The sequence below is a fragment of the Phascolarctos cinereus genome, unplaced genomic scaffold (assembly GCF_003287225.1).
Source record: "Phascolarctos cinereus isolate Bilbo 61053 unplaced genomic scaffold, phaCin_HiC Scaffold_4;HRSCAF=312, whole genome shotgun sequence".
In the NCBI taxonomy this organism is placed as follows: Eukaryota; Metazoa; Chordata; class Mammalia; order Diprotodontia; family Phascolarctidae; genus Phascolarctos; species Phascolarctos cinereus.
This window is the reverse complement of record NW_027555847.1, coordinates 711,037,259-711,060,497: the sequence shown is the minus strand read 5'-3', so window position 1 is coordinate 711,060,497 and position 23,239 is coordinate 711,037,259. Positions and strand designations below refer to the sequence as shown.

At 50.2% G+C, this 23,239-nt stretch overlaps 1 protein-coding gene across 1 annotated transcript in view; it reads left to right on the top strand.

Moving 5' to 3' along the window:
* The window catches only part of CORO1C (coronin 1C), a 105,476-nt gene extending 82,533 nt beyond the window's left edge, over positions 1 to 22,943 (top strand). Inside the window, 10 exon segments of the mRNA XM_021007936.2 lie at positions 10,122 to 10,251; positions 13,147 to 13,328; positions 14,646 to 14,765; positions 15,379 to 15,483; positions 17,962 to 18,107; positions 19,538 to 19,595; positions 19,678 to 19,891; positions 19,894 to 19,925; positions 20,927 to 21,065; positions 21,684 to 22,943. Coding sequence (XP_020863595.2) covers positions 10,122 to 10,251; positions 13,147 to 13,328; positions 14,646 to 14,765; positions 15,379 to 15,483; positions 17,962 to 18,107; positions 19,538 to 19,595; positions 19,678 to 19,891; positions 19,894 to 19,925; positions 20,927 to 21,046 — 1,107 coding nt within the window. The 3' untranslated portion in view covers positions 21,047 to 21,065; positions 21,684 to 22,943.
* The last annotated feature ends 296 nt before the right edge of the window (positions 22,944 to 23,239 follow it).

Below are 23,239 nucleotides of genomic sequence, written 5' to 3'. Positions count from 1 at the left end.
TTAGAATGTCATGGCAGATGATGCCCACTTGCTGTGGGACCCAGGGACCATTTTCTCAGGACTGGATGACATTCAGTCATCATTTCCCAAAATATAGTGTATTTCACACAGTATGACAAGGGTTCTGCAAGAATATGTTGATGCTATTGATATTTTTCCTTCTGAAATCATAGCTCATGGACTTAGATCTGGAAAGGGCCTTTAGAAACCATCCATTTCCACCACGTGGTTGTGCAGAGGAGGGAACCTGGGACCAAAGATGTGGAGGGTCTGAACGGAGGCCTTCTCACTTCACAACTGTGGTGTTTAATGTGAAAATACTTACTTGGTAAAGCAGACTTGCATTGTGAAATTTTAAAAAAAGATCTCTGGTTCCAAATTTCCCCAATTCCCATAGAAGCGTAGACTTTTAAGAGCTGGAAGGGGTCTAAGAGATGACCTAGTCCAGCTCGCTTATTTTACAGGTGAGAGACTGAAGCTCAGAGAGGTGCCCATGACCAGGTCCTCTTATTCCTGGGCTTCTGGTATTTGTCACTGTGTGCCTCATCGTTTCTCATTCTGTGCAGAAGCTAAATAAAAATTTCCCATCTTTCCCTTACTTTTTTCCTATACCTAAAGGTATCTTATACCCCCAGGCTTCCTGGAGGTGTGTGTACATACAGGTTCTAGCGATATATTTCAAGCCACCCAGGGCTCTCTGCTATACTAGGTTGCCAGGTCTGTGATTCCAAGACTCTTTAATTGGTTGTCTGTCATCCCTTTTCCATTTTGCAAGCTACTTATTGGTTTGCTTTAATTTCAAAAAATGCTTGTTGGAATCATTTGAAGGAGGCAGTAACAGATAAAGAACCCAGAAAGCTGTCATAGGAAGAACTGGGAGTAAGGGCATGTGTGTGTCATAAGGACTTGGAGTGAGGAAGCCCTCCTCACGTTCTCCTCTTGCCTCTGACATTGCAGCCAGTGGGCTGTGGCCTCAGGCATTCTCCACATCTATCCAGTGGAGATCTCAGTCTTCAGAGCATCCGCTAGAGTGCTCCATGGTGTTGTTGACAGGTCCATGCATGACCCGCACCTAAAATGCAGTGGAGGGGTCCCCTTCCCCTCTGCTTGGTATGTACAGACCCACGCTTACTCGTCATTCAGTGGGCCTCATTGGTTGAAATCTAGTTGGACACAGAGGAGTTCCTTTCCATCTTTCTACATGGAGCATTTCCAGGATGACTCCACCTACTGCGCCTGCAGTGAGGGCATGCTAGCCAAGGCTGCTGTTCACCGGAAGACTGCTTCTGTTTTACACGAGTCCTTTAAGGCAGGGTTCTGCTGGCTGCAGAAGAGGTTTGTAAAGAGAGAGGAGGTCAGGTAGACCTAGTCAGTGCCTGAACCGGGCCAAGCTGGAAGAGAAATCCCACCCTGCGGATGTTGGTGAGGGCCTCCACCCCCCGATGGAGATTGTACGGCTCAGAGTTTAGCTGTTCATTTGATTTTTGGTTAACTTTTTTTTTTTTTGTGGTCCTCACACTAAATTCACTAACTTAATTGCTTACAAGTCATATGCTATCACTGTTGTAGCCATGAAAAAGAAATCTTGTTGCTTAATATTGGAAATGAATACTTTTTAAAATAAAGCACTTAAATGTTTCTTCACTGCCCCTCAGAAATCTAGAATTCTGCAAGAGAGGAGGCTCTGGATTTGCTGTTTGGGTTTCTTTAAGCTTCCTAAAAAATGTGCTTTTTAAAAAGCTTTGTTTTAATTAAATGTAAAAATAAGTGATCACTTTGTAGTAGCATCTCTCAGTCAAAAAGGCATTTGCTAAACACCTGCTATGGGCCAAGCAGGCAGCTAGGTAGCACAGTGGATAGAATGCTGGACCTGGAGTCAGGAAGACCTGCCAGCCTCAGACACTGGCTGGCTGTGTGACCCTGGGCAAGTCTCTTCACCCTGCTGCCCTCAGTTTCCTCATCTGTAAAATGAGCTAGAGAAGGAAATGGCAGACCACTCCAGTATCTCTGCCAAGAAAACCCCAAATGGGGTCATGACAGGTAGGACATGACTGAAAAATGACTGTGCCAGGCCCTGAGCTAAGTTCTAGGGATATGAAGAAAGCAAAAGACAATCTGGTCTTTACAGCAGGCAGGTTGTGGTCTGAAAAGGAGGCTTGTGAGCGCTGTCTAACTAATGTCTGTTGACTTGAAGCAGCAGCAGCAGTGTATGCTGTTGGCGAATTCTAGCAGCCAGAAAGGACTATGACCGCCCTGGCAATGGTGTTCATAACGCGCCTGCCCCCCCCCCCACTAAAGCCCTGCCCTGCCACCTCATGAGACACAGAGCCGACCCAGGACTATCCCCTGGAATACGAGCTCAGGTCATTCTCGTCTAGTCCCCATGGCACCCCCCACCTGGCCTGGGGATGGCCTGCATTCTTCTGTTAGGTCTTGGAAAGTTTGGAGAGGCGCATTCCGTTATACACTCAAATATTTGTTAATAAGTCACGTGAATGTAGGACCTTACTGTTGATAAAAGGCTTTCCTTACATTTTTAGACAGTTTTAAAGTTTACTTGGCTCTTTCTTCACAATACAAGCCTGTGAAGTAGGCAGGGCAAGGAGATCCTTGGTAAGCATGAGAGCAGTTTCAGTAGATGGACAGGAAGCCAGACTTCAGAGAGTTCAGAAGAGTGAGAGGGATGACTATCATAGACAGCCTTCTCAAGAAATTCAGCCATGAAAGGGAGAAGAGATAGAGGATGGAGGAGCTGCATCAGTGGATCAGAGGAAGGTTGTTTAGGAATCTGGCAGACAGGGGTGGTGTTTGTAGTCGGGAGGAGACTGAACAGTGATGAGAGGGCATGTCAGTGATAGAATCGGGATAGTCTGCTAGAAAAGATGAGTGGAATTGGATCTCAGCGATTGGCCTGTTTTCTTCTGTGAACTGTGAGGCACTGCTTCTTGAGAGGAACTGGGGGATCATGGGACTTTTGAGGAAGGATGAAAGCATCTGGAGAAGCTGAGGTGATTGGGAGAGTGAGTGGATTAGAGAGGTGGGTGGAAAAGGGATTGCCAGGTAGCAGCGAGAGCCTACTTGTGAGTCTGTGACATAAATTTGCAGCATAGCCAATTATCAGTTTCCTCATTTTTCTTTAGCTCCATTCAGCAGCCCACAAAAGGAGCAAAATCAGCAGATGGTGGGAATCATCCAAGGTTGAGAAGTGGCCAATTATTATTTGATTTCTGTACTTTTCCCACAGCTGTCCTCTCAATTAGTCTCTTCCTCCCAACCAAAGATACTTAGTACAATGGAAAGAAAGGATTCTGGAGTTCAGGAGACCTGGTTGTTAATCCTGTCTCATCCTCTGTCTTTTTGACCTTGAGCACATCACTGCCTCTTACTCTCTGGGCCTCAACTTACTCATCTGTAAAATGAGGGTTAGAGTAGCTGATGACTTTCAGCTTACCTTTGACTTCCCAAATTCAGAGATTTGGACCCTCCCTTTTAAGGAAGAAATCTTTTGGGTAATTTAGGAATGCACTGACTTCTCTTTACACTGCAAAGGAAGGTTATAAGGGTGGCAGTTTCAGTAGGGGAGTGGACTGATCTGTAGCTGCTACAAGATGGCACACGTGTGGTTGTTCATCACTCCTGCAGTGGAGCCCCATCTTTCTAGATTTCTCCTTGGCTTCTCTTTCTCTATGTTTTGGCTGGCAGGCTTAGTGTGAAATCCAGTGGCACGTTCACAATAGATAACTTTTTGGGACAGGTTTAGTCTGTATACAAAGAGGAAATCAGACTGTGTGTGTGTGTGTGTGTGTGTGTGTGTGTGTGTGTGTGTGTGTGCGCGCGCGCACGCGCACACTAGAGAGAGAGGAGAGAGAAGAGGCAGGGTGGATCTGAACGGTTTTGGAAAACGTAGCCTTTGAGCCAGTCATGCTTAGACATTTCTTGAGGGTCAGCCTGGAGGAGCCCTTCATGTTTTCTTGTCGCTGCTGTTGCTGTGAGTAGTTTTCTCCTCATTGATTCCTCTGATCCTGATGGATAAAGATGATGATAGTGACCTGCCCCCCATGTCTCTAGAACAGCTTCTTAGAGTTATCCTTTTCCCCAAAATGCAAGTTGATTTTTAAAAAAGGGATTTATTCTCTGATTTCTTTCTTCCGGCTCCCTGTTCTGCCACGTGTTTTTTAAGGTGGATGGGGTGTGCGTGCAGGTCAGTGACAGAGCCATGACTTTGACCTCATTTGCACTCTCCTCGAGTTACCAGGGCTAATTAACTTGGGCATCGCTAAACTAGAACACACAGAGGCTTTTGGACTTAGCTGGAATGAGATGTATTCCATAGGAAAGACTCAAAATACTGTGTTTGAAGTAGGAGCCACGCGAGGAAGGAAATCCTGAACGTGCTTGGCGCCCACCCCGAAGGTGGAAGAGCGAAAAATTCAGGCCTGCTGTGGCGTTCTCTCGCCTGTGTAATGCTTGTGGTTTGATTTGTGTGTGCCCAGGCCCCCTAGGAGACAGGCTGAAAGAATATCCAATTCCTGTCTTTAGGAGTTACAATCCAATGTGTATGAGACGACAATAATGAATGACAGATCTCAGAACTTAAATTTCATATACGATATGGACTGGGCTTGTGATCTCATCGGTGCATCGTCAGTGAGCATTTATTAAGTGCCTACCGTGTACCAGGTACAGGGGGTGCTGGTTCAGAAAACTACACACCTGGGGCCACAGTGGGCCCTGCTTGTTTTTCGTATGGCCCACAGTCTGATGGGTGTTTACGTTTTTAGATACAATGAAGCTTTTATTTAAAAAATATAAAAACCACGGCTTGCCGGTGCCTGGTGTTTCCCACTTTCTCTGCAGCCGATAGTCTTAGTGAGCGGCCTTGGAACTTGGAGAGGCTGCCTGGGCTCCAGGGCCACTGTGTCTTCAATGTGGTGCTTGAAGAAGCCAGTCCTTGCAGGTTCTGTTTTAGGCTGCCTCTCTGAGGCCTCGAAGTGCTGCTTGTGACAGTGGGGAGAGCACCGGCCTCACCAGCAGGAAGACAGGTTTACCCTCCTTCCTTCTGCCTCAGTTTCCTTATCTGCTGTAGTACCTGCCTTTGAGGCAGGTAGGGAAGTGTCAGTTGCTAACGATTACTATTGAAGTCCTTCCCACGGGCTCAGCCGGATCCTACCAGTCAAAAAAGGTTTCAGGTGTGTCACTTGGCCAGAGTCACCCACCAGGGCCTGGATGTCAAGGAGTTAGGATCTGTTGGTGGGAGGGGACTCCCACCCAAAGCATGCTTCACAGATCTTTGAGCACTTGTAGTGCTAACTTAGATCTCTGTGACTTTTTAGCTGACAGTATGCTTTCCTTACCAAGCATATGGCTTATTGTCTCCATTTAAAAGGTGAGGAAACAACCCAGAGCTGGGACCTGCCCCGTCCAACGTCAGCACGAGTGTTGAGATTGCCCCTTGTACTTGGCCCAAGGCCGAGTGTTGTGTTTTCTGTTGTCCCGTGGAGGCTGTGGGTTTGAAGCTGTGCAGTGAGGACAAAGATGAAAAAGCCAGGGCCTCCATCATGAAGGAGGAATTGCTCTGTGTTTTAGGGGTTGTATGCAGCAAATTCTAGAGTTTTCTCCCCCATGATTTCCCTGTTAGCTGTTTTTCTATTTCTGTCTGAACTATAAGCATGTATTTGAAAAATGTAACTCATTTTAAGTACTGATTTCTGGAAAGCCCCAGTGGCCAGCCCAGCCTGGTTAGGTTTGAGCACAGGGAAGGAGAGGCAGATGAATATGAGCAGGGGGACCATGGCAGCCAGGGGAGGCATGGTGGCTGGCACCAGCGGGGACAGACTGGCTCCGCGGCCCTTTGGATCCTGGGAGAACAGCAAAGCTGGTGGCCCCTTGCCCTGCCACTGTCTTTCCACAAAGCCAGCCACCTTCGGGCTAGGGGCCGAGCATCAGGCCCCTCCATCCTCCTGCGAAGGTTGGTTCTAAAGGGTTTTGATGCTGTACAGGGTGGTTTGGTTTTTTTCCATCAGTTCTTTGTGCCTTTTTGCAGCTTCTCCATAGACAAGCTTAGCTTTTCATAACACACATAGCTTTGGAAGAGAAGTCAGTCTTCCAGAGATATTAGGCCCTAAGTTCTCACGCAACTTCAGTACCCAAGGCATCCAAAAACCAAACTCCTCATGAGTACCTCCACCCCCCCCCAAGGGAATTGACCACCTCCCTCTGTTTGATGTTGTGCTTTGTCAGGTCAGCTGCCAGGCCCCCTGGTCCCCTTGGGGACACAGAGAGGAAGGGATAGGCACGCACCTAGATGTCCTGCCTAAGAGGAGGCTTTGGATGATCCAAGGAGGAAAGCTGAGATCTCCTTGAGAGGATGGGAAGGGGCCCTTGGGAAGAGGGAAAGAGCCAGCCAAGCCTGGGGGACCTAATTGTTATATGTCAGTTTCCTATGGGAAGCTAGGTGGCTTAGTGTATAGAGTGCTAGACCTGGAGTCCGGAAGACCTGAATTCAAATCCAGCTGAGACACTAGCTGTGTGACCCTGCACAAGTCACTTAACCCTATTTGCCTCAGTTTCCTCATGTGTCAAATGAGCTGGAGAAGGAAATGGCAAACCACTCCAGTAGTTCTCCCTAGAAAATCCCAGATGGGATCATGAAGAGTCAGATACGGTTGAGCAACAACATATATTGAAGCAGCCAGGAGATGGAGTTTTGGTCTGAAAGCAAGTCACTGAGGTACACGGTAGGTGGAAATAGAGGATGGTCAATTTGACATGCCCCTTCCAGAAGAATGGCATTAATCGACTTGATGGGGGGGGGGAGGATGTAGCAGATGGGGTGAGCTACCTGGGTGGAAGGCTTCTTGGACACGTTCTGGGCCCTGTCAGTGTTTATCAAATGGACTAATTGCTAATCAGCTGTACTGGGCTGCTCCAAAGATGAGTCCCATAGGGGCTGGGCCCTGGGCTCTGGCCCCAGGGTGCTGAGCTCTGCTCAGCTGGGGGAGGATCACTTATGTCAGATAGGCCTTCCTAACCTTCTTTGTGACATGGGCCCCTTTGATAGTCTGCTGAAGCCTGTGGGTCTCTTCTGACAAGAGTATATAAAATAAGAAACATACAATTACAAGGGAAACCAGTTATATTGAAATGCCCTTATCAGAGAAGCGATTATGAAAAGGTCTAGACCCCAGGTTAAGAACCTGACTTTACAAAGAACTTGAGATTCTATAAGTTGATCCTTAAAATCTTCTGGGTCAAGGGATTGTTCTTAAAGTAAACCACAATTATTTTCAACCAAAAAGGGACTTTTACTTCTGCCTTTGCCTCAGGCTTTAAGTATGGACTTGAAATGAAAGTCCTTTCACTTCCTACTTTTGTGTCCCTGGGCTAGTGCCTTGGCCTCCAGACTGCATCTTGGGAATCCCCAGCCCCATTTATTTAGCTTTTGTAAGTTTGGAGAGTGAGCGTGCTGCCTGTTATCCCAGACCCGGAGAGCTCTGCAGTGTGCATGTAGCTCTGCTGCCACCTGGAGGGCACGGGGTGCCATGACGAGGCTGAAAATCGGAGCCGGATTTGTCTAGCGGTTCATGTTGCAGAGATGTTCCCAGCTTGCTCATGGGAGACATGTTTCATGGTTGCCCCAGTGCTGGCATAATGCTTTGATAAGATGGCCTTGTTGTTCAGTCATCTTCAGTCGTGTCTGACTCTTCATGACCCCATTTGAGGTTTTCTTGGCAAAGATACTGGTGTGGTTTGCCGCTTCCTTCCCCAGCTCATTTTACAGATGAGGAGACTGAGGCAGACAGGGTGACACTTGCCCAAGGCCACACAGCTAGTAAGTGTCTAAGGCCAGATTTGAACTCAGGAAAATGAGTCTTCCTGACTCCAGGCCTGGAGCTCTATCTGCTCCGCCACCTTGGTGCCTGTACATTTGTTTTCTTCCATATTTCACCCTCTTCTTCAGAAGAGCCCTATGGCAAGTCTCATGGGGCAGTGCCCCCCAAGAAAGGATCTTGGTCAGAGCCTTGTACACAACAAATAGCCTGCTTTTTTCAAGGCCTCTGTGTCTGTAGATACTGTGACCCTCATTGTACACGTTGCCTCACGATGCCCCACGCTGTCCTGCGAGACAAATGTTCTTCCCATTTTTCAGACAAGGAAGTCATCTCCAAGGTGCGGCACCTTGGCCAGGGTTACACTGCTAATAAGCATCTGGCAAAGAATTTGAACCCATGGCTTCCAACCCTCCGAAGGCACTGCTCTTTGCTGTCCTTTGAGTAAGAGCAAGTACAGGGTTGGGGATCAGAAGACCCTACTCTGCACTGGCAGCCTTGGGCACTTAAGCTTTCTGAAACTCCCTCAGTGGTTCATCCACTAAGTAAGAGGCAGCGCTGGCATTGTGTGACAGGTCAGCATGGAGGAGGCTGCACCAGGAAACGATCAGCAAGAACGGAGGCCGAAGCTTGAATACAACACACTGCAGGGGCTGCCTGGCCTGGAGGAGGGGGATGAGGTGGCCGTGGCAGAGGTACCAAGCCCCTCAAGGGATATGCTCTTTGCCAGGACACCATTTGTCTTAGTAAATTTCCTGGATGGGAAGAGAGGGAGAGGTCAAAGGGAACCATGTTTGCTCTTGGAAATGAGTGACAAGAAGCCCTACTCAGGGTCACAGATGGCAAGTGGGGCCTGTTTTGCAGCATAGCTAGAATTTAGCTGTAAAAATGAGGAATCAGATTAACTCTAGACTTTTCCCACATTTTAGAGTGAGGGACTTTTTAGTTTAATGTTCATGAGACAGTAGTAGCTCCAGAAGGGGTATCTAGAGTGTCTCCCATCTGAATACCTAGCTACACCTGTCTACAGACAAGGCCATCTGAAGATAGATTTCCCCTAAAGGGAAATGCCATCGGTTTGAAACAGGCATTAGTTATCAGCAGGGTCTTCCTTGTGTCTACATGAAGTTGTCATGCCACTTAGAGCCTGTTTCTTTTTTTAGCTCCTGGAGGCCACAAAATCTGAGATCAGTAACCTTGGAAGGGTGAGGTGAGGAAAACGTAGGCCAGAGAAGGATGACAGCTTGCTCACTGGCTGAGAGAGTGACTGGCAGACCTAGGCCTGAAACCCTGGTTCTTATGGCCTTGTGGGAAATGACTGGTCCTCTTTCTCCTCCTTTATGGACTCCTGGAGCTTCATTGTGATAGCAGCGACTTTGCAGTCTTGCAGTGAGCCTAGAAGACTTTCCCCAGTCCAGTCTGTCCATTCAGTCAGCTAGAGTTTATTAGGCCTACTGGGTGCTGGGTTGAACTTATTTATTAAGTACCTCAGGGAATGCGTATTCTCTTGAGGGCTTTGGGGGTTTCTCTCTGGGCACCAGGCTGGCTGCATGATGATCGACTTTCTCAGCCACAGAAGCTCGTGAAGAGCCCCCACCAACTAAGGCTTTAATAGGGACTGTCCCGTATGTCAGTGGAAGGGAGACTGCAGCTCAGGAAATCCTGGAAATGTGAAGTGTCAGATTGTAAGCTCCTTGAGAGCAGGGAACTGGATTTTTCTTATTTGTGTCCCTGGCACACTTTTAGTTGAAGTATAAATAAACCATACGTACGCTAGTGATCGTTGTACAGTAATTTCTTGGCCTTTATTGTTTTGTTTTGCTTTTAACCCAATGCATCGCAGTCTTGTTGCTTCATATTGACGAAGGCTGCACAGTGTTACTTAGAGGTGTGCTATCACGCCAGCCATAGGGGGCTTGGGCCTTGCCCTCTGTAGCGTCCAGCCCTAGCTCCTCTTTCAGGAGAGCAAGCGCTGTTATCTTTTAGTGCTTTGTTTATTTGTTGTCTTCTCTCCACCATTTCCACGGGCTTCCAGATGTGGAGCCCGTAGCTGAGCAGAATGCTCTTGGGTAATTGCCTGACTAGTAGTAAATGAAGCAGGAAGAGGCCTGGGTGCTCTATGGGCCACATTCTGGTGGGGCGTTCCAGTGCCATGGTGGTACTGGAAAAAATAACCTCACCGTATCGCTGCCCTGCTGGTTGCTCCGCTTGTGCTGAAAAGGGGCAATCAAGGGAGCCTTGTTGGCAGTAGATGGCATTCTGAGTGTTTCTGTTCCTTTCTTCCTTGCACAGGTCTGGCAGATCCCAGAAAATGGACTCACTCTTTCTCTGACCGAACCCGTGGTGATTTTGGAAGGCCATTCCAAGAGAGTGGGCATAGTGGCGTGGCATCCGACCGCACGCAACGTTCTGCTCAGCGCAGGTACACGCAGCTCTCCTGCCGCCCTTGCTAAAGGCCTCCTCTGGCAGTCCTCCCCTTCCGGCCTGGGCCCTTCTTGTTGGCTTTTGTCTTTTGGTCCATCATCCCCGTCCAGACCTCTAGTCAGCACGGTGCATTACCATTCTCAAGGCCACATAGCCCTTGTCTCTTCTTCCATCATTGCTAAAGCAGGAGGCTGCACAGGGCTGAGGTTTGTGGCCAAGAGAAATTTGTCTCCTGATGGCTCCCCTTCCTATCTGCAGGCCTGTATTCAGAACTTTTCCAGCCTAGGGGAGCGTGCTGCCTCTCCTACTGACACAGCCTAGTAATCTGCGGGCACTTCCAGTCTACCCATGAGGCATTGGAAGAGGAAGAAATGCCTTTTGGTCACGACACTGAGGAACTCTGCACCCTGTGTAGTACGGACAGTGTGGGCAGGTTAGTTAGGAGTGCCTGCCATGTGCCAGGAGACAGAAGGAGGCAAAAGAGCCCTGAATCTGGTAGGGGAGACACACACTAAGCTCCCCTCTCAGGGGAGGCAGCTTTGGACATCTCTCAGTAGACACAGAGGAGATGCAAAGCACCTCAATATAAAGAAGTTTGGGAGAGAAGGAGGGCATGAGCAGGTGGGGAGGGGACTTACAGGGGCATCAGGAGAGCTTTATGTAGAAAATGGTATTCAAGATGCGTTCTTTTTTTTTTCTTTTTTATTTGGTGAAGCAGTTAGGGTTAAGTGACTGACCCAGGGTCACACAGCTAGGAAGTGTCAAGTGTCTGAGGCTCTATTTAAACTCAGGTCCTCCTAACTCCAGGGCTGGTACTCTATCTACTGCACCACTTAGCCTCCCTCTAAGATGCATCTTGAAGAGAGGGATTCTGGGAGGTGGGGGTGAGGAGAGAAGGCCTGCAGCCCGAAGGGCAGCTGCTCTGACTTGGGAGGGGATGCTTTTCGGGGGTGCCCAGGCCTCGATGAGGGCACCACAGAGTCAGAGGGCAGACTTGAGTTCTCCTCCGAGTGCAGCACGCTGCAGGTTGACATAACGTTTGTACTTTCAGAATGCTGAGCCTGATGTAAGAGATGAGGGGTGAGGCAGCTTCTGTTTAATTGAGAGTGTTCTTTTCCAGCGAGGCTCCTGTGTTCTTGCCTGTTGCCCCGTGGGTCTGCTTTTGGACCACCAGCCCTTTGTGTGCCCTCAGTGATCCCCTAATCTCTTACATGAACTTTTGTTCGAATATTTTTTGAAATCTTGGGGGGAAGTAGTGTAGGAGAAAAGTGTATTTTCACCAGTAAGAAAAAGAATAATTGCTAACATTTGTATGTAACTTCCTATGTGCCAGGCACTCTGCTAAACTCTTTTCAAACATAATCTCATTTAATCCTTACAGCAGCCCTGGGAGATAGGGGCTATTGTTGTAGATTTTATAGATGAGGAAACTGAGGGAAACAGATGAAATGACTTTCCCAGGGTCACATAGCTAGTGTCTGAGGCCACATATGAACTTGGGCCTTCCTGACTCCAGGTCCGGTGTTCTATCTGCTGAATTGCTTAGCTGCCCCTGACCTTACAGGAAAGCCCCGATGAGTTCTCCTAAGGTTGTCTTTATCACTGAACCTTGGAGATTCGTTCTTACTTAGGTGGGCAATCCAGGTTAGCAGGCAGTGACACCCAGAATTCCTTTTTTCCAAATCTTGTATGGTGCTTTTCTGTTCCTTTCAGGTTTTACATTATTTTGCTTAATGTTTTTTGAGAAAGACACTAAAAAAAGCCATTGAGATATGAAATGAAGAGTTCATGGTGAAGTCTTGGAGCCCATCCTGGGCTTGACCCAGACACTTGGTCTAAAAAGAGAGAATTCCAGGGGTGGGATTCCCTCCTGACCATTCCCCTGTCCTTAGTGGCCATTCAGGTCAGACACGGGCAGGGAGCAGATGGGTGAGCGTTAATCTGATGGGCAGCAGAAGCCCATGGTCAGCTCTCAGGCCCATCCTTGGACTCCAGCCTCTTTGGCCATTAGGCCTTTAGACTCAGGGCCCAGTGAGCTACGTGGATTCATAATGTGTTGCAGAGCAGGTGGAATGCACGATGAGGAAATACTTTCTGGTCATTGTCCCGTCACAGGTACTCACATCCCCACGACAGACCCTCCAGCTCTTGAGCACAATGACGGGTGCTCTCCAAACGCTTGTCAATCGAGGCAACTCAGGGCTGGCTTTTTCTTGGGGCGTCTGTGCCAACAGTTCCAGACTAATTAATTTTGGGGTTCTTGTGTACTATTAGCCTGCTCCTTCTTCTCCCTCTCTTTGGAGATAAAGATCCTTGGTGAATCATAAATCAAATAGCTGCAAAGATTTTGTCTTGCGTTCATTCTCGGGAATAACTGATCCAAGGACTCATTTGAGAGTGTCATCATGGATTGAGACCCCCTTTCCCTTTGCTGAGTGGCTTCAAATGGTTGTTCAGCCCCTGTTTCCCCTCTCCCCCCCAACACGCACACACATTCTTAGCATTCCAAATTTTCTTTTACTCTGAAAATAAAACTTGCTTTCTCTTTCAGTCATTCAAGAACCCATCCAGCTGAGTTAATAAAAAATTGAGTGATTCAAGGGTTGCTGGCTTCTCCTTCACAAAGATCATTGTTTGTTTTTCAGTCAGTTTTGAGCCCTGAATAACCAGAACTACAGAATTAAAAGTGTTGGGAAAAGACCTTAGACATCATCTAGTTCACACCGTCTGTTTTTACAGTTGGAGAAATAGAGGCACAGAGCCTGGTGATGGAGCTGGCTTTGGCCAGCCAGTCCCTTCCCCTTCCCCTTTTCGGTTCCTGTAACCCTCCTGTTCTGCTTGGGTTTTCCATGAAGTGGGTTCACTCTTTAATGGAAGACATTTCTTCCTTCAGGTTGTGATAATGCCATCATCATCTGGAACGTGGGGACAGGGGAAGCCCTCATAACCCTGGATGACATGCACTCAGACATGATCTATAATGTGAGCTGGAACCGGAACGGCAGTCTGATATGTACGGCCTCCAAAGACAAAAAAGTGAGAGTGATCGATCCCAGGAAGCAAGAGATTGTGGCTGTGAGTACTGGGGGCTGGGGCTCTGGGGCAGTGTTTCGGCCTTGTTCTGGGGCTTGGAGACAAGGGTTCATGGTGGCCCCTCTTCATTTTTAATGGATGTATTTTGCTGTGCCATCAATCATTTCCCAGTAAGCAATCTCCCATGGTACTTTCCCCATTTAAAAAGGTCAGTTAAACTGCCTGGTGTAGTGATGGCAACCTGGCATCATCATAGTAACACAAGTGGAAACCAGCCTGAGAGACAGTCGGACTTTCCTCCCTTAGCGTGCTCAGTCTCAATCCCGTGGGACAGTAATGCCTCCTGGCTTCCCTGCTTCAGGCTGAGGAGACTGTGGATGTCCGAAATGCTGGCCGATCGGGTCACTCAGTGCTCCTTCCTCTCTTATGGTTTAGGAAAATCTTTTAAAGTTTTATTTGTGTCTTGTTTTTGCATTATAATAACTTCTTATGAACTCAGCCTGCCTCCCAGTTGAAACCCCCCCATATCCCCAAAGAAAACCATTTGATAGGGGGAAAAAACCACCCAAACCTCCAGACCCCAGCGGAAGCACTGGTCCAACGTCAATCCGTTTGGTCTCATTAGAGCCATGGTGTTGTTCTTCTGGGACAGTCATGCACCAGTGTGTCCCAGACTTCCTCTGTGTCTCTGAATGCCTCGTTCCCCCAGCACAGTGATCTTCTATTGATTGTCTTTCTGTAGTGTGGTGTGTTTAGATGCCCCTGATTAAGGACCACCTGTTATGACCATTCTGGTCTCTATGGGCCCTTCTTTCTGCCTCTGACACCCTCAGATCCCCGAGTCAAGGGTGGGAATGGCCTAGTGACATTTCTGACGTTAGTTCCAGATTGTTTCCAGAATGGTCGGACTAATTAGTGGTAGTGTGTGACTTTATGCCCGTGTCTTCCCACAGCCCTTCCATTATTGACTGTTGAACATCTTTGCCACATTTCAGGGTAAAGTTGCACTGAACAGAATGAAGCAAAGTAAACCATGCCCCATTGTGAGAGGAATTTAGTGCTATCGGCAACCCTCTCCTCCGTGCGCGGGGGCGGGGGGGCCCAGGGCAGTGCTGGGCAGGCTCCAGTTTTGTAGCTCGGCTGTGCCGCCTTCACAAGGCTTTGAGCGGCGCAGCAGCTCCTTAGGAATCTCGTTTGTAGCTAGATTGCCTCAGGAGTGCTGGGCCGGATTTCTCTCCCCCATCACCCTGTCGTTATGGCAAACTCGACTCTGGCAAATCCCTCTTCTTTTGATCACACGTTCCCCCAGGCAGCTGTTTGGGGAGGGTGTTGTGATTTTTCTTGGTGAATGTGTTTCAGGAGAAAGAAAAGGCACACGAAGGAGCTCGGCCCATGAGAGCCATCTTTTTGGCAGATGGCAACGTCTTCACCACTGGCTTCAGCCGCATGAGTGAGCGGCAGCTGGCCCTCTGGAGTCCGGTAAGACCCTTCCCAGGCCGAATGTTTACCTCTGTGGTTTGTATGTGTATGCCCGGTTGTATGATGGGTGGCGACAGTGGCCCTTCCTCTCACCCTTGACTTAAGCAGGAACCTCCCAAGTCCCCTGCTCCAGCCCCACAACATCTCCAGGAAAATAAAGTCCTTGACATTAGGGACTGTTTGGTCTCCATCCCCCAGCACCTAGAGCATACAACCAGCATTTATTAGCAGAGTTCTTTACTGCAGAAAACTGTTAAATTAGCTGAATGATGAGGCCCTTTTCACCAGCCCTGGCAAAGTGGTCATTCACCTGTGCTTGAAGACCTTCAGTGATGAGGAACTTACTACCTTACCACCAGTGTGGCCAGAGTTGAGCTCTCTGTAATGCACGTGGTCATGGAATTAGAAGGAGCTCAGAAGGCCATCTGGTCTAGCTGGCTCATTTTATGGATGAAGACACTGAGGCTGAGAGGGGGGAAAGGGTCCCAGATTTCAGTCTGATTCCTCTTTTGCATGAGAACCGGTCACATACCTGAAGTCTGCTGCCATCTTCTCTAGCTCAGAACGTGGTGCCTTAACATCAACTGTTAACCTTCTTCACGTTTACTTGCAGAAAAACATGCAAGAACCTATTGCCCTTCATGAAATGGACACCAGCAATGGCGTGTTACTGCCCTTCTATGACCCTGACACCAGCATCATCTACTTATGTGGGAAGGTAACCGGCGCCACCATGCGTGTTGTCACTGCCTGAGCTGGGGCGGGCCCTCAGCGAAGGGAGCGTGAGCACACCTTGGAAGGGAGTGTGAATCTGCTTTTAAAAGCCAAGGGAAAGGCAGGAGGAGGGCTGTGGTGATGCCCACTGGAACAGGCACGTGTCTTGGGCCGTGGCAGCCCCGTGCGTCTTCGCTGCCGATGGTCCCAGTGTGACTGGGAGGGGGAGGGCTCTGTGTGTCACACGCAGCGCAGGAATCCATCGCCTGGCCCTCGGTTAGACAGCATTTCATCCTGTTGCCTCAGGAGTTCCTCTTGAGAATAACGTGTGTGCATGGGTGGCACCACAGTGCCCCAGGGACCAGCCAAAGCCACAAGCATTTAGTGAGTGCTGTGGCATGCCAGGCACCGAGCTGGGCCCTGGGGGTACAGAAGAGAGCGGCCTTGCCTGAGTGGAGCTGACATTCTGATGGGGAAAGGCCACGCATGAAGAGGAGGAGCTGAAAGGGGGGCAGGGATGTTGAAGGTGACCAGACGCACAGGGCTGCGGTCTGGAGAGCCAATGAAGGGTGGCTGGCCTGAGCTCCTCTCCAAAAATGGGGGCGCCGAAAAAACTATCCAGTGAGAGAAGGGGTCCAGCATGGGAGAGGGTGAGGAGACCCCAGGCACTGAAGGAGGCGTCAGGGTGGAAGTACACAAAATCAGAAACACAGCCAGAGGGGAAGGGCCCTAGAATGGGAGTGAGCCCTGGGCCTGGAGTCAGGAAGATGTGAGTTCAAATCCCACCTCTGCCACTTATTAGGTGAGAGACAGTGGGCAAGTCATTTCACTTTTGTCTGCCTCAGTCTCTTCATCTGTAAAATGGGATGACACCACCCACTTCTCAAGGTTGTTGTGAGAGTCAAGTAAGATAATACATACATAGCACTTTGCCAACCTTAAAACCCCGTACAAATGGGAGCTGTGATTATTACAGTCTTGTGTGCCTTCTGGGTGAATCGTGACTCTTCTTTTAAACCGGAAGAAATTAATTCTTCCCAGCTCCTCCAGATCATTTCTTAGTGTCAGCAGCTCCCCTTCTGTGGATGGTGGTTGGCGGCTCTCCGTTTCTTCCTTTTCGCAGTGACTGAGCATGGTGCAGAAATTGGCTTTCATTTCTCAGGGGCAGCAGCTGTTTGTCTTTGGCAGATAGTACATGGAGAAGGCTCATTGTTATTACTAAGTGCCTGTGTCTGAACTTTGCTCCCACCGACTTCACCAGCCGCCTGGCCCAAGATGAGCAATTTCTCATATGTCTTTATGATTTGTTGGGAAAGTATTTCTAGTTCTTTTTGAAAGTATTCAAGGTTACTGTGTGCTAGGCACTGGGATACAAAAGAGAGAGTGCCTGCCTTCAAGAAGCTGATGGATGGAAGGAGGAAGACAGTGGGTAGAGAGGAGCCAGCTCGGGCCTGAGGGTCAGGGCTGGTGAAGGGGAGCCTTCTCTCTTCCTTCCTCTGTGGCTCTGGAGCCCTCTCCCCTGGGATCCTCAGCAGCTTTATTCGTGTTGTCGGGAGCTCCCTTCTCTTCCCTGTCCCACTCTTGCCCTCATCACCATCTGATTCACTTTTTGGTTAGCCATACCAGCTGCTTAGAGGCCAGCGAGGGGAGTCCCTGCTCTAAACTTGACCCACAGTGTGTCAGTTTCAATAAGCTGAGCCTCAGTTTTCAAATCTGTAAGATGGGGGTGGTAATGCAAGTAAGTCACCATTAGTTAAGAGAGGCTGATCTGTTGATTGTGCTCCTGGGCTTCCAGACCTGGGGTGGTCTGATCATATTCCGCCCATCTTGAATTTTTATTTGTGCGTTGATGTTTCATCCTCTTTATTTTGGAAGTCCCAGATGGGAACTGAACTACAGTACAAAACTGTTGTCTTGGAATCTACTGGCGTGTGTAGCGTGGCAGTCATCCCGTGCGCTGGCCAGGTCGGCCTGTGGGAGATAGCAGTACCCTTTCTTCTTTCACCTGAAGCACGTGGAGACTGCGCTCGCGAGAATGTCGGTGCTGGTGCAGTTTAGCGCCACCCTGCACATGAATCCCTGCCCCTCCCCTTCCAGGGATGGGGATCTCACTGCCTGAGGATGGGACTCTTGTGGTATCTACTCCTGATCTCCATCCACCGTCAGCCCTAGGCTCAGTGGCCAAGCAGGACAGTCCCTCTTCCATGCTACCAGCCATGATTGTCCTTTTCTTTTTTTAAGACAGGAATGTGTCCCACCCTCAGTTTCCTGTCCCACAGGCTCCCAGTCAGTGCTGCTTCCCATCAGCTCTTCTGCGGCCTGGTTCTGAGCCTCTTCCCTAAGGACTAGGCCTCGGAGGACAGGCCCGGGCTGCCATGGCCCTGGAGGAGAGGAAGAAGTGGCAGCCCGCTTCCCTCGCTTGTGTTTGCTGTGGGCTCTTACCCACTGGTGGATACAGTGAGCTGTTTTTGCCTTCCTGCAGGGTGACAGCAGCATCCGCTATTTTGAGATCACAGATGAATCCCCCTATGTCCACTACCTCAACACTTTCAGCAGCAAAGAGCCTCAGAGGGGAATGGGGTACATGCCCAAGAGAGGGCTCGACGTCAACAAGTGTGAGATCGCCAGGTGAGAGGCGCTGAGGCACGTGTTGTCCCGTGCGGTGAACGGCTTTCCAGGCTTCGCGGGCGGGGCAGGTGGTGTTCTTTCTTGTCTAAGCTTGGTTAATCACACGTGAGAGCTTTGCTCTGCCTCATTGGTTCTCAAGCATGAATTCACCAGACGTTGAGTACTAGTGACATGCCCAGGGTGCTGGCTGAGGAGGATGGGATGAGCCACGGTCCTTGGCCTCAGGGTGCTTGTAACGGCCAGCTAGCCAACATTTACGAGGCGCCTACTGTGTGTGGAGCTCTGGGCTAAGCAACTTACAATGATTATCTCTGGGAGGTAAATGCTGTAATTATCTCCATTTTACAGGTGAGGAAACTGAGGCAGGCAGAGGTCAAGACCCCAGTCTTGGTGCTCTCTCCATTGTGCCACCGGCTGTGGTTTTGTAGTCAGATGAAATAGGGACACTGAAAACCATGGTACATATTCAGGCGGGAGGTAAAGTGGGTAGAGGACCAAGCATGGAGGCAGGAGGATCCGGGTTCAGATCTGGCATTTTACACGAGGTGTGTGACCCCGTGCAAGTCACTTAATCTCTTTCTGCCTCAATATCCTCGTCTGTAAATGGAGTTCAGAAGAAGGCCTCCTCCCAGGGTTGTTGCGTGTGTGAAGTGCTTTACCAGCTTTACAGCACCAGATACATGGTAGCTCTTTGAATAGAAGGTGAGAGAGAGGGGCCTAGGTGGATCAGACTGGCTGAGCTGAGGGCGTGGTTCTAGATGCCATCGGCAGAAGAGGAGCCAGTTAGATGTGCCTGGCCTGCTGGCCTGAACCCTGGCCCCATTTACTTTCTGATGGCATCAGCTAGCGTGACCAGCTGGACCCTGACCACCTCAGAGCAGCTTTGGGCTGGAATTCAGGATTGAAAGCAGGGAGCTGTGGGCACAGAGAGGCCTCTGCCTGTGTGGGAGGTCCAGACGGGCTCGGCGGGAGGCACCTCGCTGTGGTCACACTAAAAAGAGGGTCACATTTCTGGGCGTGGGGCTCACTTGTCAAACAGCCATTGTCCTCGTCGGTACCCGGAGCAGTGCCACCCCGCATAGAAGTGTTGTTTTCTTGTGCCCCTTGTTAGCCATCGGTCAGTGCAGGCTCCCCGTATGCATTGCTGGGGGTGACCCTGGAGAGCTCTGGTGGTCAGGGTGATGAATGACTTACTGGGGCTTTTTTGACCTACTGTGTGTGTCTGTAAGCATCAGGAAAGCTTGAGCAGGCACAGGGCTTTGTAGAAATCCTGGATTGGGAGCTGCAGCTCCCCCCCTCCCCCACTTACCGTCTGTGGGATGGGAATGGCGCTGCCACCAGCCTTGCCGCCCTCCCCCCAGCATGGCGGGAGCTCCGGATGGAGTGTCAGCCTCCCTTTCTTTAACATCCTTCTCTTCCTTTCTTTGAAGATTCTTCAAACTTCATGAGAGAAAGTGTGAGCCCATTATCATGACTGTTCCGAGGAAGGTAAGGGGCTGTTTTCCAGGCAGTGGGGGTAAGATGCCCGCCCCACCTCGCCTCTCGGCTCACCTGCCTTGCTCTCTTGCAGTCCGACCTTTTCCAGGATGACCTGTATCCAGACACAGCAGGACCCGAGGCCTCTCTGGAGGCAGAGGAATGGTTTGAGGGCAGGAATGCTGACCCGCTCCTCATTTCCCTGAAGCACGGCTACGTTCCCGGAAAGAACCGCGACCTCAAGGTGGTCAAGAAGAACCTGCTGGACAACAAGCCCTCGGTCAACAAGAAAGGCAGCCTGATGGGCCCCCGAAGGGCGTGGCCGACGGCGTGGGCACCGTGGTGAGTGAATGGAGGGGGCCTGGCCGGGCTGTGCGGGACAGCCCCCCCCCCCTTAGACCAGGAGGGCTGGGCAGGCCATCAGATCCAACACCCCCATTTTACAGATGAGGGAGCAAAGGCAGGCAGTGGTGAAGTGAGGTCTTCCAGAGCCCAGGCCTCAGAACTAACCAGCGTCTTTGTCAGGCGTCAGAGCCGCGGCTTCAGTTGAGTCGTTCTGGTGACTGGGAGGCGTGTTCTCTTGTGGGAGAGGTCTGAAAGGAGCTCTGGTTCTCTCTCGTCTCCTTGGTGGATGAGTGGGTGCAGCCCCTCCCCCACGTTGCCCTGCTCCATCGGGTTCTGGTGTGACTAACGAGGCGCTGGTCACCCCTGCCTCTGCGAAGCGGGAGGCTCTAGGAGAGTGAGGGAGCTCAGGGGACCAGCCCCAGCTACCTGAGCCCCACAGCTGCACTTCTCATTGTTGCCATGAATCCCGACCAGGTGCCCTCTTTTCTGCGGGGACTTTGCTCCCTCCACCCCTGCCTGCCCACCTGCCCTCCTGGTAGCTCAGTCATTGACAGACCTGCAGGTAGGCTGTGGCCACCCTGGTGAGAAACCTGATTACTGACATCCTGGTCTCAGAGACCTTGGGGGATGCAGAGCCCCTTCCCACCTTTGGGAGGCCTTGTGGGAGAGAGAGCAGGAATGCAGAAGGAAGAAAAGGAATATGAATCCTGAAGGTGTAGCTTAGGTCCCTGTATCTGACAGCCAGATTTGGGGGGTGGGGTGCTGTTAGAAACCCAGACACTTGATTGGGATTTACTCCTGAGTTCTGAAAACAATTTTCCCTGTGTTCTCATCCTAACCTTTAAAGACTTAACCGTAGTCATTGAGTTTCCACAAGGCCACAGGGACCACTTGAATTTCAGGAGTGGGGCTCTTTCCCATTCATGAGATCATGTTCCTAATACTCACTTGTGGTCAGTTGCCCTTACAAGCTTCCTTTTTGTCTTCTCCTTCCTTAGCAAAACGAAACCAAGTTGGATGAGATCCTAAAAGAGATCAAGTCCATCAAAGACACGATCTGCAGTCAAGACGAGCGCATTTCCAAGTTGGAGCAGCAGATGGCAAAGATAGCCGCATGAAGGCAGAGGAGCCGGGAAGGTGGGGGGGAGGCGGGAGGCACTGGGGGGAGACTGCCAGCCACTGGCCGCGCTCCCACAGCTGGCGCCAGGGAGCCGCCATTTAAAAAGTGGAGCTTTTTATCAAAAGCCTTTCTGATGTTTTAAGTGTTCCGTGACTGTTTGTTGAACTTAAAGAAACAAAAAAAAAGTGCTACTTTTAAAGTTCCAGATATTCCGAGTTTTGGAAGCCAGACCATTCAGATTCAGTGTTGTGCCCAGGCCTCTTTTTATTGTTATTGTCGTTGTCGTCATTGCAGAACAGGGACCAATGGATGCCACGTCGCTCTTTAGAGTTTGTTTTTTTAAACTTGCCAAAACCAAAAGGAGCTTTTTTTCCCTCTGTATTTTGCTACTTTGCAGTATTTGTGTGTGTGTATTTTTCCTTAATTTGAAAGGGACAGCACTGTGTATGTTTATAAAATGAAGATAAAATATTATTTTATATAAACATTCATCTTAGAACAATCAGAGCAGAAGCCACTTTGTGCTGCCTCATCTGTGGCATGAAGGGAGTCAGACTTTGCAAAAGGAAGCCCTGAGCGATCCTGAGGGCGGCCCGGCCTGGCCTCCCCCACCTGGGTTTTCTTGTTTCCTTTAGGGTGAAGCCGGGCCGGATCCCCTCATCTCGCCTCCTCTAGACGTCGGGCTGCTGCTGGACTTGGCGTTGGGTCGTCCCGGGCTTTGGGCTCTGGGGAGGCAGCTCTGTCCAGACTGGCCTGGCTGCTGGCATCTTGGCCGTTTCTTACTTGAAGCATCATGTTTTCGGGCCCGGGGCTAGTGCTCGGCGGGCGGCGCCCCAGGACGAGGACGTGGGCCGTGCTCAGAAGGGGAGCGTGGATCCTGTAGGCTTGCCTTTTCTCTTGTTTCCCAGTCTTGCTCTGATGCCATGCCAGAGAAAAAAAAAAGATTGTCTTTCCACTAACAAAGCGCCCTTCCCTTTGTGAAGTCCACACATACAAAGTGACTGTACTCAGGGCCCCCTCCCCCCGCATTCTGTTTCCCCTCCCTCTCTATTTCAGACATATTTCCCATTAAGCTTCTGAGACCCGTGGACAGACGGTGCTTGGTGCATGTTGAAGTGAGTGGTCTGTGACAGACAAGAGTAGTAAATTGTCTGGGGTCCAGGCGGGCCCCTCCTTCAGCCCTTCTCCCACCTGCAGCCCTGCATGTGCTGGCATGCCCAGCCTTTCCCAGGGGGGCAAGCGTCAGGCTCCCTAAGCCTCGGGGCAGCTGAGGCCTGGGCTCCCATTGTCTGTCTTGTTGTGTATAGCTGAAGGCTTCTGTGGAAGGCCTGAGGGTCTCGGGTTGGGTGGGGATGGTGCAGGGAGCTTCCCTGGCCCCTGGTGTTGGTGGGGAGAGAGCCCTGGGTCTGTGCAGGAGAGGGGGATGGGACTCGGCCAGGCTGGCTATGTGGCTCTGGAGCCTCGTGGAGAAGGCTGGCCCCAGAGGCCGAGGGTGAGGAGATGTGTGGAGCGAGTTGGCTGCCGAGAGCTGTGTGTTGTTCCATCCAGTCTTCCGGACGCTTCCGTTGTAAGACTGGGGCACAGACCTGATTGCTGATAGAGGCAGGGTGCTAGGAAGGTCATGCTGAGGCGGGAAGAGAGCAAGGAAAAGTCGTTCTGATTGTCGTTTGTTGCTTGTGTCTTATTGAAGTGAACGGATGCCTAACCAGGCACACACAGTCAGTGCCTGAAGCTGGGGGGTGGGCAGGGGGGGTGGCTGCTTTTTTTTTTTTTAAAGCCGTGATAACCCAGAGGAGAACCAGTGAATTATCCCAAGATCGGCTCTTATAGAGCGGCCATAGTATTCTGTCAAATATTTGCTTCCATTTTCAACGATAAAATCATTGATTACACAATTGTCTCCGTGTTTATTTCCTGCCCCGACTTTGATTTTGAGGCTGCTGCTCTCTTGGGGTAACTGCACCGAGAACACCGGCTGCACTTCTCTTTTAAGGGTAAGTATGGGGGTGGGGGAGTGTGTGTGTGTGTCTGTGTGTCTGTGTGTGTCTGTGTGTGGTGCCTCAAACGGCAAGCAGCAGCAAAGTCAAGCGGATATCACCTGGGAAGTAAGTGGTGGCTCTTCTTTGACCACAGGGGTAGGACTGAGGCTCAGTGTCCAGGGCCTTGCTGCTCATCTGGCAGTGGGGAGAAG